This window comes from Olea europaea, chromosome 7 (genome assembly GCF_002742605.1).
Source record: "Olea europaea var. sylvestris chromosome 7, O_europaea_v1, whole genome shotgun sequence".
NCBI classification, from domain to species: Eukaryota; Viridiplantae; Streptophyta; class Magnoliopsida; order Lamiales; family Oleaceae; genus Olea; species Olea europaea.
The window spans coordinates 24,359,684-24,372,036 of NC_036243.1; the positions used below are offsets into that span (position 1 = coordinate 24,359,684).

General features: G+C 32.1%; 1 protein-coding gene across 1 annotated transcript; it reads left to right on the top strand.

Moving 5' to 3' along the window:
• Positions 1-1,974: 1,974 nt before the first annotated feature.
• LOC111397535 (cyclin-B2-3-like) lies at positions 1,975-5,939 on the top strand. Its single transcript, XM_023024518.1, has 12 exons — positions 1,975-2,180; positions 2,381-2,444; positions 2,598-2,715; positions 2,812-2,868; positions 3,218-3,266; positions 3,358-3,507; positions 3,587-3,721; positions 4,415-4,504; positions 4,588-4,809; positions 4,894-4,992; positions 5,108-5,286; positions 5,522-5,939. The coding sequence occupies exons 2-12, from the start codon at positions 2,390-2,392 to the stop codon at positions 5,676-5,678; spliced, it is 1,311 nt and encodes a 436-aa protein (XP_022880286.1). The 5' UTR covers positions 1,975-2,180; positions 2,381-2,389; the 3' UTR covers positions 5,679-5,939.
• The last annotated feature ends 6,414 nt before the right edge of the window (positions 5,940-12,353 follow it).

Here is a 12,353-nt window from a genome sequence, read left to right on the forward strand (position 1 = left end):
GGACTTTTCTTTATCTCTAACGGTCAAAAAATCAATTAATAAAATCCCTACCAAACAAGCACTATGAAAGAATTTCCATAAAATATTATTATACGTAAATCGAAAATTTTTCTTTCTTTTTCAACCACTCATTTTTCTAAAAAATATTATTCCCTCAATTTTCATTTTCAGGTAATGGGAATCAAATAGAGGCTAACTTGTATAACATGCATATACTAGTCATTGAGATTTATAACAAGGATAAAGATGTTTGTATCGAGGAGGGTGTACCGAACCATTTACACCCCCTTCACAAACATGCGGGCCTCATGTGTAATTTAATAATGCGAACCGAGGTCCCATTCAAATGATGTGGATAGTAGGTAAACGATTAGGTAAATTATTATGTACGTGTAGCACGATCTTTATAACAATTCTAACAGAAAGCACAATAAAAGAAATAAAGTGATCCCTGTAGAGGCTCCAAAAAGCAATGTGAACATTTCAAAATCAAATCATCATTACTTTCACATAGAAAAATTTCCTTTGGGTAACTTTAAGTGAAGTTTCATGCTTATCTTCCATTTTGATTTCGTTTCAATTCAATCAATTATATATGTGTTTGAGTTATGTCATCACACTATTTTGGTGAGTATAAATATAATTAAGGGAAGTACTTTCTCAGATATCAGTGAATCTAACTTGACATTTTTTTAATCACAAAAATATAATGTTGACACAGTCATGTGAGACACGAAGTTTGTTCAACAAGGTAACTTTGGAAAAACAACTTAAAGTTAAAACCAGTAAATTTTAATGAAATAGGGAAAAAAAAAAAAAAGCTACTTAATTACAAGTAAAAAAAGTCGCAACAACAACTGTATGTCATATCAATTAAATAAGTTGTATTGCCCCTCGGGACATAGTCTAGTAGTGCAAAAGACGGGAGTGAGGTTATCTCACGTCTTACTGCAACCGCAGTGTGGGGGTTCGATTCCTGAGACATGAAATTGAACTCCTTGTAGGCGCAGTGTATAAGCAGCTCTTGTTCTCTGGTTAGTTGGGGCACATCCTGCAACTTATCTCCTTCACAAAGCTCTAATGGTGGGGGTGGTGGGAGCCCTCAAAGTTGGGGTTCAACATTTTTTTTTTAATTAAATAAGTTGTATTGCATAATTGCAGAATTTAGGCTGAATGGTAATATTAATTCATATACATCAAGAGACATCTAGCATTATTATTATTACGACAAAATACCAACATTCCAATATATTCATAGCCATTTATTAAGATAGATAGTGGCAGGCTTACTAGTGTATAAAATTGTATTTTTGTTTTTTTTTAATAATTAAAAATAGACTTTCTGTTATATGTATCTATATAAGTATATGAATTTCTTGAGAGTTTCATCGATTCAAACTTTACTATTGTTGAGGCGGAATAGATTCAAAGCAAATAATGATTTGATGGATCGATAAATGTCAATTAAATTTTATTTTTCACTTCTTTTATTTTCAATCACACAATCTTCTATAAAATAATATTATCCGTAAACCAAAAATTTTCATTATTTTTCAACTACCAATTCTTGAAAATGCTATTTAACCCGCTAAAATTTGAAATAATGAAAACCAAATGACCTTCAGATATTGAAAGAAATATGATATTTATTTTAAAAAATAAATATAGATATTAAATCCATTTCGCACAATTATTATATACCACTTTTCTTTTTTCGAAATTCAAATTTTGAAAATTATTTAAAATTGATCTATCTATCTCAATGAATTAAATTAAAATTGGCACTTAGTTCAATAAATCTTAATTAAAGGGCTTGATAATAAATGTGAAAATTAAAAAAAATAACATGGGGGCAGAAACGCAAGAGGCAACAGGGAGAAGTTACCGTTTTGAGTCCAAAAGCGGAACATCACGACTTTTCATCGAACGGCAAAGGTTTACTAGCCGTTGTTTTCAAATTATATTGGAGAAATTCGGACTTATATCCGCTGTTTACTTTCGTCAAGCAATTTTCTTCTTATATTGATTCTTTTGAATCAATTGACTCGAAGAAATTCAATCCCCAAGAATATACAAATAAAACACAGAGAGAGAGAGAGAGAGATCTTTCGATGCTCTAAATTTTCAAGTTGAATTTTAGAGTACAAAATTTTCTGGGTTTTTTCTTGATTTTGAAGCTGGTTTGTTTTTTCTTTTTTCTTTTTCGTTTTTACTATCTGGGTTTTTGTTCTTGTGCCTTGAATTGAATCTTGATTGATTGTTTGATTTTAATTTAGTCTTTTTTCCCCCGAAGCTCTTTGGGTTTTTTGATGATTGGTTTATTGTTTTCTTTAATGTGTCTGTGATTTGATTTTTTTCAAATTTGCCGCTGTTTTGCAAGATAATCAAGATGGGTAGATCGGATGAGAACTTTCCAGGCGTGATCAGGCCTTCAAACATTCAAGGTAGTATTAAATATATAAAAAAAGTTTGAATTTGAAAAATTGGCACTTAATTGATTCTTATTTGGTTTCGATTTCCTTTAATCAGTAAATTTCTTTTCGATAGAACTCTAATCATGGAAAGGAGGAAAATTATAATTTATTGATGACCATTAGGTGGCTTGACGGCTGCAGGACCCTGGCAAACTAGGAGGGCACTGGGTACAATCAATAGGAATATAATTGCACCTCCCCCTTATACATGTACTGCCCACGAGAGAGGTGTTTTAAAAGAGTATGAATTTCATCCCTATACTTTGATGTTCAACGAGATTCTTTCTTTACATAAATTTTTTACTAACTTATAATTCATCCCAATGTATATTTGCAGGAAAAATTCTGATGGAAATAAGAATCCTGCCATTCCCATTCATCGACCAGTCACTAGGTTCGTTAAAACCATCGTTCTTGAATTTGTATTTTTGACAGCGTTATGTGTTAAGATATACCATTTCGGTTAAAGCTAATTAATTATGTTCTGGAGAATTTGGAAGAGTTAAATTCTGAGTAGAATTGATAAGTAGGTAGATTTTGCCTTCTTTTTATTGCTTTGATGTCTATCATGGGAAAAAAAGAAAAGATACATGTCTTTTATGAAAATAAAAGAAGAAGTGCGGTTTTTGGCAACAGATGTATTTGCTTGTAAAAAGATATAATTGAGTAGAATTTCTGAATTGATAAATAGGTTTTTTTGGACTTTTTAATTTATTTATTTCTACTTCTTGGTGAATGTCCAGGAAGTTTGCTGCACAAATGGCTGGCAATCAGCAGCAGCAATCTATTGAGGTATAACTTCGTAGGATCTTTTTATTTATTATTTAAATTTGTATCGACTGATTTGTTGCCATGTCTAAGATCTATAATTATGCCTTCTTAGGAAGTCAAGCCATCTCTCCAACCAGTTTCTAATGCACGGAAATCTGAAGACTGCCTTAATATTGATGCAGCAGACGAGGCCACGGGTGACTTCGAAATGCCAATGTTCGTTCAACACACAGAAGCTATGCTGCAAGAAATTGATCGAATGGTATACTATTTTCAGCTTGATTTGGATCTCTATCTACTAATCATCTTTAGATGGCATCATTGATCTTGCAATTGATTAGGATGCTGAAGTTGAAATGGAAGACATTGATGATGTGGAGGAGCCAGTTGTGGACATAGACAGTGGTGATAAGAAAAATCCACTTGCAGCAGTCGAGTATATTGATGATATATACACGTACTATAAGAAGACAGAGGTAAAATTTTGTCCCTTTTGTTTCCAGTATTATTTATGATGGTTGAGCTGTCTAACTAAGCCTATGGATTTCTTAATTCATTATGATGCTTCTTGCTTAAACTAATCGAACCTTTTGTTTACTCTCAGCCATATACAGTGCACAAAAATATTTTTTTTTATCCTTTACTTTCGTAGCCTTTTGTTTCCTTTGTTATTTGTGATTGTTGATCTGTTGCACCGAAGCCGTAGGATAAAAATTCATCATGTTCTGTTAGTGAAGCTTCTTGCCTATGGATAAGAATTCATTATGTTCTGTTAATGAAGCTTCTTGTCGATGGATTTCTTAATTGTTGATCTGTCGAACCAAAGCCTATGGATTTCTTAATTCATTAGTTCTGTTAATGGTGCTTCTTGCTTAAACTAGTTCATTACGTTTTGTACAATGTACAAAAAATATCTGTACACAGGCAACAAAGGTAGACTTTTTCAATAATGTTAGGTATGTGGATCAAGTGCAGAGAATGCTAACTTCACTTTTTTTCACTTGATTCTTTTCTTTTTTGTTTTTGTAATTCTTTATAAGGAGGTGCTAATAGTTGTTACTCATAGAGAAGTTCCAAGATAGAGACTCGGTTTTTCACTTACATTTAGTCTATGTACTAAAACTATCCTTTCTTCTTGTTATTTCTACTGTGTAATAATTATGTTGCAGAGTTTAAGCCGCGTCCCACCAAATTATATGACACAGCAATTTGATATTAATGAAAGGATGAGAGGTATTCTCATTGATTGGCTGATTGAGGTAATAAAACAATGTACTATTTTGGGTCCCTTTATGAGATCTATATAAGCAGTTGAACCTCATTATTGTTATGATATGTATAGGTGCATTACAAGTTCGAGCTGATGGATGAGACCTTATATTTAACTGTCAATCTCATCGATAGATTTTTAGCAGTACATCCAGTCGTGAGAAAGAAACTCCAGCTCATTGGGGTGACAGCTATGCTTCTCGCTTGCAAATATGAAGAAGTTACTGTTCCTATCGTGGAAGATCTCGTATTGATTTCTGATAGAGCTTACTCTAGAAAGGAAGTTCTAGATATGGTGTGTTGTAATTTTATAAATCTATCGTGTACATGCTCTGCTATTTATTTTTACCATATAACAGTTTCCTTGTGATTTCGACAGGAGAAATTAATGATCAACACCCTTCAGTTCAATCTTTCAGTGCCGACTCCTTATGTTTTCATGATACGATTTCTCAAAGCTGCTCAATCTTATAAAAAGGTAAGTTGGTAGTTTAAATGCATATTTTGCTACATGTGTTTGTTAAATTATATAATCTATTATACTTCCAAATACTTAAAAATTGTGACACTTCTTTTTTTAAACTTTGAACTAGTTGGAGCTGCTAGCCTTCTTTTTGATTGAATTGTGCCTGGTTGAGTACGAGATGCTTAGATTCCCATCCTCTTTACTAGCGGCCGCTGCTATTTTTACTGCTCAATGTACTTTCAAAGGATCGACAGAGTGGAGCAAGACTTGCCAGAAGCATACAAGATACATCGAGGACGAGCTTCTGTGAGTAGCTTCTCCTATTTAGGCCCCTGTTTGACAATCATTATTTGAAACCACACATTTAGACGGTAAAATATTGAACACATAAACCCAATACCTTTCCATACTATTTAACCGCACATTCTCTTCACTATTCAAAACATTGTTTTTCCAAATAATGGCCATCAAACAGGGGCTAAGTTGAAAAATAAAGTGTTAATAACTGAGCAAAACTGAAGAAAATGTTATTGTTTTATAGGGATTGTGCCAAACTCATGGTATGTTTCCACCAGAAGGCAGGCACCGGGAAGCTTACTGGCGTCTACAAGAAATACAGTACATGCAAATATGGGTATGCAGCTAAAGCAGAACCTGCTGTTTTTCTGTTAGAATGTGAAAAAGAATTTATGGGTTGACAGTGGTGAAGTAACTTGCTTCGATGCAACAGATAAATTTGGGTTGGGCTTTGGGGTGCAATTGAGCAACATACAGTTGCCCTTGGGTGGTGGTTTCAGTGGTTTCAGATCAATGGTTTTTGATGAATTTGTTTGTGTTTAGTTTGATAGTATGTCTCTGAAGTTCATTTTTGAGGTTTCACATGGAACATATCGCTTAAGTCTTGTTTCGTCGAAACTATTTCTGGTTTATCTGATATCCTAATCAGTTTGTTTGTTCAATATCTGAGTAATCCTGTTGCTGTTAACACCTCATTATGTTTCATGTGCCAAAAATTCCATCCATTTCTGATATGAAGTCTTTGGGTGTGCCTCCTTATTCATTAAACTTGCAACATCTAATTCAACAACTTGAACAGTTTTTCAATTTTCTGAAAGAATTGAAAATTCAAATTCAAATTGTGTTGCAATTTGGCATGACATTCCTTTGGATTAAAAATAGATTCGTGTTTAAATTTGAAATCTTTGTTAAATCAGTCTCATATTGTTACACGAATTTGCTGAGGGAATTTGATATATAAATGTAGACACCTGAAGCAGATTTGAATTTGAACTGGAAAATATTTCTAAACAATATTGTGACTTCAAGCATGATATTTTGTAACTTACAAGTGAACTCGAGCATAAATGTTAGGGCCATACTGGTTATTTTGGTAGAATTGTTAAAGGGATTATAGTTGAACGACTTCAATTGGAGTCGTGCAGGCTTGAGACTCTGTAACTTACAAGTGAACTCAAGCAGACATGTTAGGGTCATGTTGGTTATTTACTTATTTTAGTACAATTGCTGAAGTGATTCTAGTTGAATGGTTTCGATTGACGTTGAGTCGGCAAATACTTGATACTTTGTAACTTGCAAGTGAACATGAACATGAAAATATATTTTAGGGCCACGTTGGTTATTTTTTGACCCTATGCCACCTTGGTAGAAAGTGACTGACAGATAAAGTGACAAAATGAGTGTTGACAAGATTTGATTAGATGAAAAGTTTATCGTATTTAAAATAGTCCAATGACGAAATTTCATGTTACATTATGTCACTGTAACATGATTGATTATATAGAATTGCTAAACTAAATCTAGTCGAACAATCTCAATTGAAGTTGCGATCAAAAAGCTACACATATGACGTCCATTAAAACAAACTTGAAGAATATGATGTCCAAAGTCCCATTTACACTTTTGATCATTTTCAATAATTTTTTATGTTTATCAGGGTGGCAATGAAGTATTTACTTAAAGGACATGAAGAAAAATCACATTTTTTCCCCTTAAATCTAAAGGTTTTATCAAGAAAATGTTGACAATTTCAATTTCGATATTTATGTTGCCCATTATAATTCCAATGCCTAGTTAAATCAAATAAGATTAACTCTTTGAAGAAAGAGCCCTCTCTTTTTTCTCTTCCGTGTTAACGAGAAGAGGGACTAGTAATTGATGCAGGCTTTTCTTTTAATTTCGTGTTTCATCCTCAAATCAAATAAACATTATGGAAATCGTTTTTGTCGTCCATTTCCTTCATTAAAACTTTATAAAATGAAGAATTTGCCCTCCTCTTTAAATAAAGAAAAAAATAATAAATAAAGGAAAATAAAGAAATAATTACAACTTGAAGAAAGAGCCCTCTCTTTTTTCTCTTCCGTGTTAACGAGAAGAGGGACTAGTAATTGATGCAGGCTTTTCTTTTAATTTCGTTTTTCATCCTCAAATCAAATAAACATTATGGAAATCGTTTTTGTCGTCCATTTCCTTCATTAAAACTTTATAAAATGAAGAATTTGCCCTCCTCTTTAAATAAAGAAAAAAATAATAAATAAAGGAAAATAAAGAAATAATTACAATTGTAGTCTTAAAATTTTGGTAAAGGGCAAACGGTCCGATTTAAAATATATTAACCAAAATAATAATAATAAAAAAATCTTCCAACCAATCCCACCGTACCCAATCCTCCCCGCGAACCACCACCCTCGGCCATCACCACCACTACTCCATGACAAATTACTATGTATTTAGCCCTTGTTTGGTAATGATTAAAATTAAAATTTTAGTAGATTTTCATAGAATTTGATGAAATGTGTCGTATAAAAAATGTAGAATCCAAAAAATATGTGGTTAAAATTAAATGTTGACTTTAATTTAAATTAAAATATATAATTTACCAAATTTTAATCGATTACAAATAGGAGCTTAGTCAGTTTGAATATTATTTACTGTTAGTGAAACAATTTTTTTCGAGAATAGAATAAAAACGTAATTCCTACATGAATTGTTCTTTAATATTTTCTTCTTAATGATAATTTTCAACTGCTTATTTAACACTTAGCTCATGTTTGAGCCACATTATTGGAATGCAAATGTATTTTTGAATAGTGTATTGATGAGAAATGTACGGTTAAGAAACAAGGAAATTTTTTGAATTTACGTGTATTATTATTTTATTGAAGAATCTGTGATTGAAATGATGTCAAATCACTGTTGAACAGTGTATTTTTTTTTTAAATGTGGCTTAAACAGGGCCTAAAAGTTATTAACTTCATTTTAATGTTAATTTATTTCGTTCTAAATGTTTGTTATTGTGTTCAATTTATATTTTTTTTTCAGGATCCCTATTTAATTATTTCATCATGTATTATATTTCCTCAAAATAAGTTTCTTCCATCTTGGTTAAGTCGTTTGGCCCCATTCTTTTCAAATTTTAATAGTTGAAATAGTGTTTTTTTTAAAAATGTGTGGTTAGAAAAGAATGATATTTTTTTAATATTGCCCTTGTTTGAGCCCCATTTTGATAGGGAAAATGAATTTTTGAATAGTGTATTGATGTGAAATGTGTTGTTAAAAAATAAGGAAAATTTTTGAATTTACGTGTAATATTATTTTATTGAAGAATGTGTGGTTAAAATTATATTAAAACACTGTTCTGTGTTCTGCACAAATGAAAGCATATCTCTAATTTCTTCTATTTTGGCATAATTCTGGAAAGTGTTATTCCAGCAAAAGTTCAGTTCACGTCTTCAAAAAATGGCGCGAGCAACATTAAAATTCGTCCTTGATTCTCTGCAATAAAATTTCTCCTCTTTCAGATTTTGGTTCTCTGAACTTTCAAAGATCTTTATGGATGGTCAAAGCTTACACTAAGTCTTGTTTCTCCATCAGATCTGGTGAAATCTGAAGACCCGCCAGTTTGCTACCAAGAATTCACTTTATCCAAAAAATAGGGATCAAACAAGGACATTATTTTATGGAAGATTGTGTGATTGAAAATAAGGAAAATAACAAAAATGAGAAAAAGAATGGAAACCAAACAGAGGATAAAAACCTTACAGCGTAAGCGCGTGCATAGCACTTGCACAAAATTAGTAGTGGAAACAAAGAGACTAGCATGACATGGGGCTTAGCATACCGAGTTTCTCTTTTTCTTTTGCTATCGGCATAGATTTAATTTTATGAACCGTTAAATTTTGTAGGACCAATGATCATCGCAAGTTTTCGTAAAATACACAACTTATAAATATATTTTAACATATCTATATTATCTTAACATATCCATATTATTGTTTACACAGATTTGATCAAGCCAAAATAAGAAAAAGAAAAGAACAGTACTATTCTTAATTGTTTCCTGCGATAGTTGTTTTACGTGACGTATACATTGTAAATGATTATTTAATTCATTAATGTGAGTTTTTTGTTAACCTATACATCAAATAACTATCTGTCATGTATATGTCACGTAAAATGTTTGCTGAAGTGAATGATTACGAATAAAATTATTGAAAAGAAAATGCAGTGCGATTATTTCTTGTTTGAGTCCCATTTTTGTGGAAAAAAATGTCTTTGTGAATAGTATTTTAATGAAAAATGTGTAGTTAAAGATAAAGAAAAGTAATTGATTTACTTATAATATTATTTTATTGAAAAATGTATTATTGAAGTAAGATCAAATCATTATCGAAGAATGTATTTTAATAGAAAAATGGAGCTTATTTTCAACGGAGCATAATTTGTCACGTGGCGCTGCAGAGCATATGCTTTGCTTCAGTGCAAAAGATCAATAATTTCATCAAACCAAGTGCGCTTTTCTGTTTGTCCAACTGGACCCACTTTTTTAGATTTTTTCAGATGGTTAAGTTACTAAAGTCGAAAATTCAAAAGCGACTTCCCTATGCACTGGAGAAATTTGGCGAAAAAGGAATTGGAGAGGAACCGTTGTGTAATCTCTACACTCCCAAGTACCAAACATAAATACAACTGAATTTACAGCTCAGAAATTTAAGCCTTTTTCCCTTTGGATTAAAATGTACAGTTCGCGCAATCTTCTCTCAGTACCTGCTCCTGGGTTATGCACTCAGGTTCCAAGAAGAGATTCATCGTCGGTAATCCACTACACTCTGTTTTCTTACGTTTTCTTTTATCTCTATTTTAGAGTTTGATCAAGTTTCTTGGAGCTTGAACTTTCGGAAGTATGCGCAGATTTTTTTTTTCGTCGTTGTTCTTCGTTTGGGGGTGTTAACTTGAAATGGAGGGAAAGAGAATTAAGAGATGAATTAATTGTTCTGGCAATATTGTGATGATACATGTGACTGTTTAAAGGTCATTTCTAATTTCAAGTTATTAAATGAATTAATTCTTCAATTTCTGGAGTCTTGGATTGAAGAAATATGTTAGTTAATCTTTTCTTAACAATTTAAGCTTTACAATAAGATGATTTCTTAGAGCATGCTAAGGTTTTGGTTTTATGAAAATTTTATGAAATCAGGGATGTGATGATGTATACACATAAACAAATTTCTTTCGTATAAAAGCTTGACTTTTTAGTTGCGGTGATGATTCAAGATCATTGACAATTTTTCATGGTGAAATTAAAGTAGAGATCCATAGTTATATTTTTGAAATAAAAGGCAAGGCAAATATCTTATTCTATCTAACTCTAGGGGGGTTACCATTCTATTACAATTTATGTTGCTTCATAGTCTTTGATGACCTTAAATAAATGCAAAAAGAAAGTTCAATCCTTTTTGCTCAATGGATAGGATATTGATCTTCCACATTGCCTTAAGGGTCTTCCGCATTGAAATCCATAATTGAAACTTTTAGTCTATTTAATCAATGTTAGTTATGCAAAGTGTAGTAATTTTTCAACAATCTATGTATCCTGTTGTGCAACATTTTTTGACAGGCGTTGAGCGGTAGGTCTGTCACATCACAACCAACTGGACTAATCTTTGGTCCTTGGAAATTGCTCACAAATGCCATTAATATTTCCCCATTACCTATCATAACGACTCCAAAGGTATGTTTTAGCTTTTGATGTTCATCTTACATAGCACTTTAATACAATTCCAAACAGTTCTCCAATATCAACTGAAGCAACTGATGCCTTAACCATGCCATCATATTTGGTGATAGTAGTACAGATTGTCCCATCAACCTTTAGTGTTGGGTGGATCAAGTGAGATGAAGAACAATAGTTGTTTTTTTCCCTGTGAATCATGATTTCCACCATAAGAATGTTTTTTTATCATATTTGTCCATTCTTAGTTTCTTATCCTAAATTGTCTTATCTCTACAAAAAGAATGGAGACCAAACAGAGGATAAAAACCTTACAGCGTAAGCGCGTGCATAGCACTTGCACAAAATTAGTAGTGGAAACAAAGAGACTAGCATGACATGGGGCTTAGCATACCGAGTTTCTCTTTTTCTTTTGCTATCGGCATAGATTTAATTTTATGAACCGTTAAATTTTGTAGGACCAATGATCATCGCAAGTTTTCGTAAAATACACAACTTATAAATATATTTTAACATATCTATATTATCTTAACATATCCATATTATTGTTTACACAGATTTGATCAAGCCAAAATAAGAAAAAGAAAAGAACAGTACTATTCTTAATTGTTTCCTGCGATAGTTGTTTTACGTGACATATACATTGTAGATGATTATTTAATTCATTAATGTGAGTTTTTTGTTAACCTATACATCAAATAACTATCTGTCATGTATATGTCACGTAAAATGTTTGCTGAAGTGAATGATTACGAATAAAATTATTGAAAAGAAAATGCAGTGCGATTATTTCTTGTTTGAGTCCCATTTTTGTGGGAAAAAATGTCTTTGTGAATAGTATTTTAATGAAAAATGTGTAGTTAAAGATAAAGAAAAGTAATTGATTTACTTATAATATTATTTTATTGAAAAATGTATTATTGAAGTAAGATCAAATCATTATCGAAGAATGTATTTTAATAGAAAAATGGGGCTTATTTTCAACGGAGCATAATTTGTCACGTGGCGCTGCAGAGCCTATGCTTTGCTTCAGTGCAAAAGATCAATAATTTCATCAAACCAAGTGCGCTTTTCTGTTTGTCCAACTGGACCCACTTTTTTAGATTTTTTCAGATGGTTAAGTTACTAAAGTCGAAAATTCAAATGCGACTTCCCTATGCACTGGAGAAATTTGGCGAAGAAGGAATTGGAGAGGAACCGTTGTGTAATCTCTACACTCCCAAGTACCAAACATAAATACAACTGAATTTACAGCTCAGAAGTTTAAGCCTTTTTCCCTTTGGATTAAAATGTACAGTTCGCGCAATCTTCTCTCAGTACCTGCTCCTGGGTTATGCACTCAGGT

Excerpts from the sequence above, each read along its gene's own strand:
- LOC111397535 (XM_023024518.1), top strand. The coding sequence starts at position 2,390 with ATGGGTAGATCGGATGAGAACTTTCCAGGCGTGATCAGGCCTTCAAAC. Across the intron at positions 3,267-3,357 it reads AGCAGCAGCAATCTATTGAG|GAAGTCAAGCCATCTCTCCA; the intron begins GTATAACTTCGT and ends ATGCCTTCTTAG. Across the intron at positions 4,993-5,107 it reads CTGCTCAATCTTATAAAAAG|TTGGAGCTGCTAGCCTTCTT; the intron begins GTAAGTTGGTAG and ends ACTTTGAACTAG.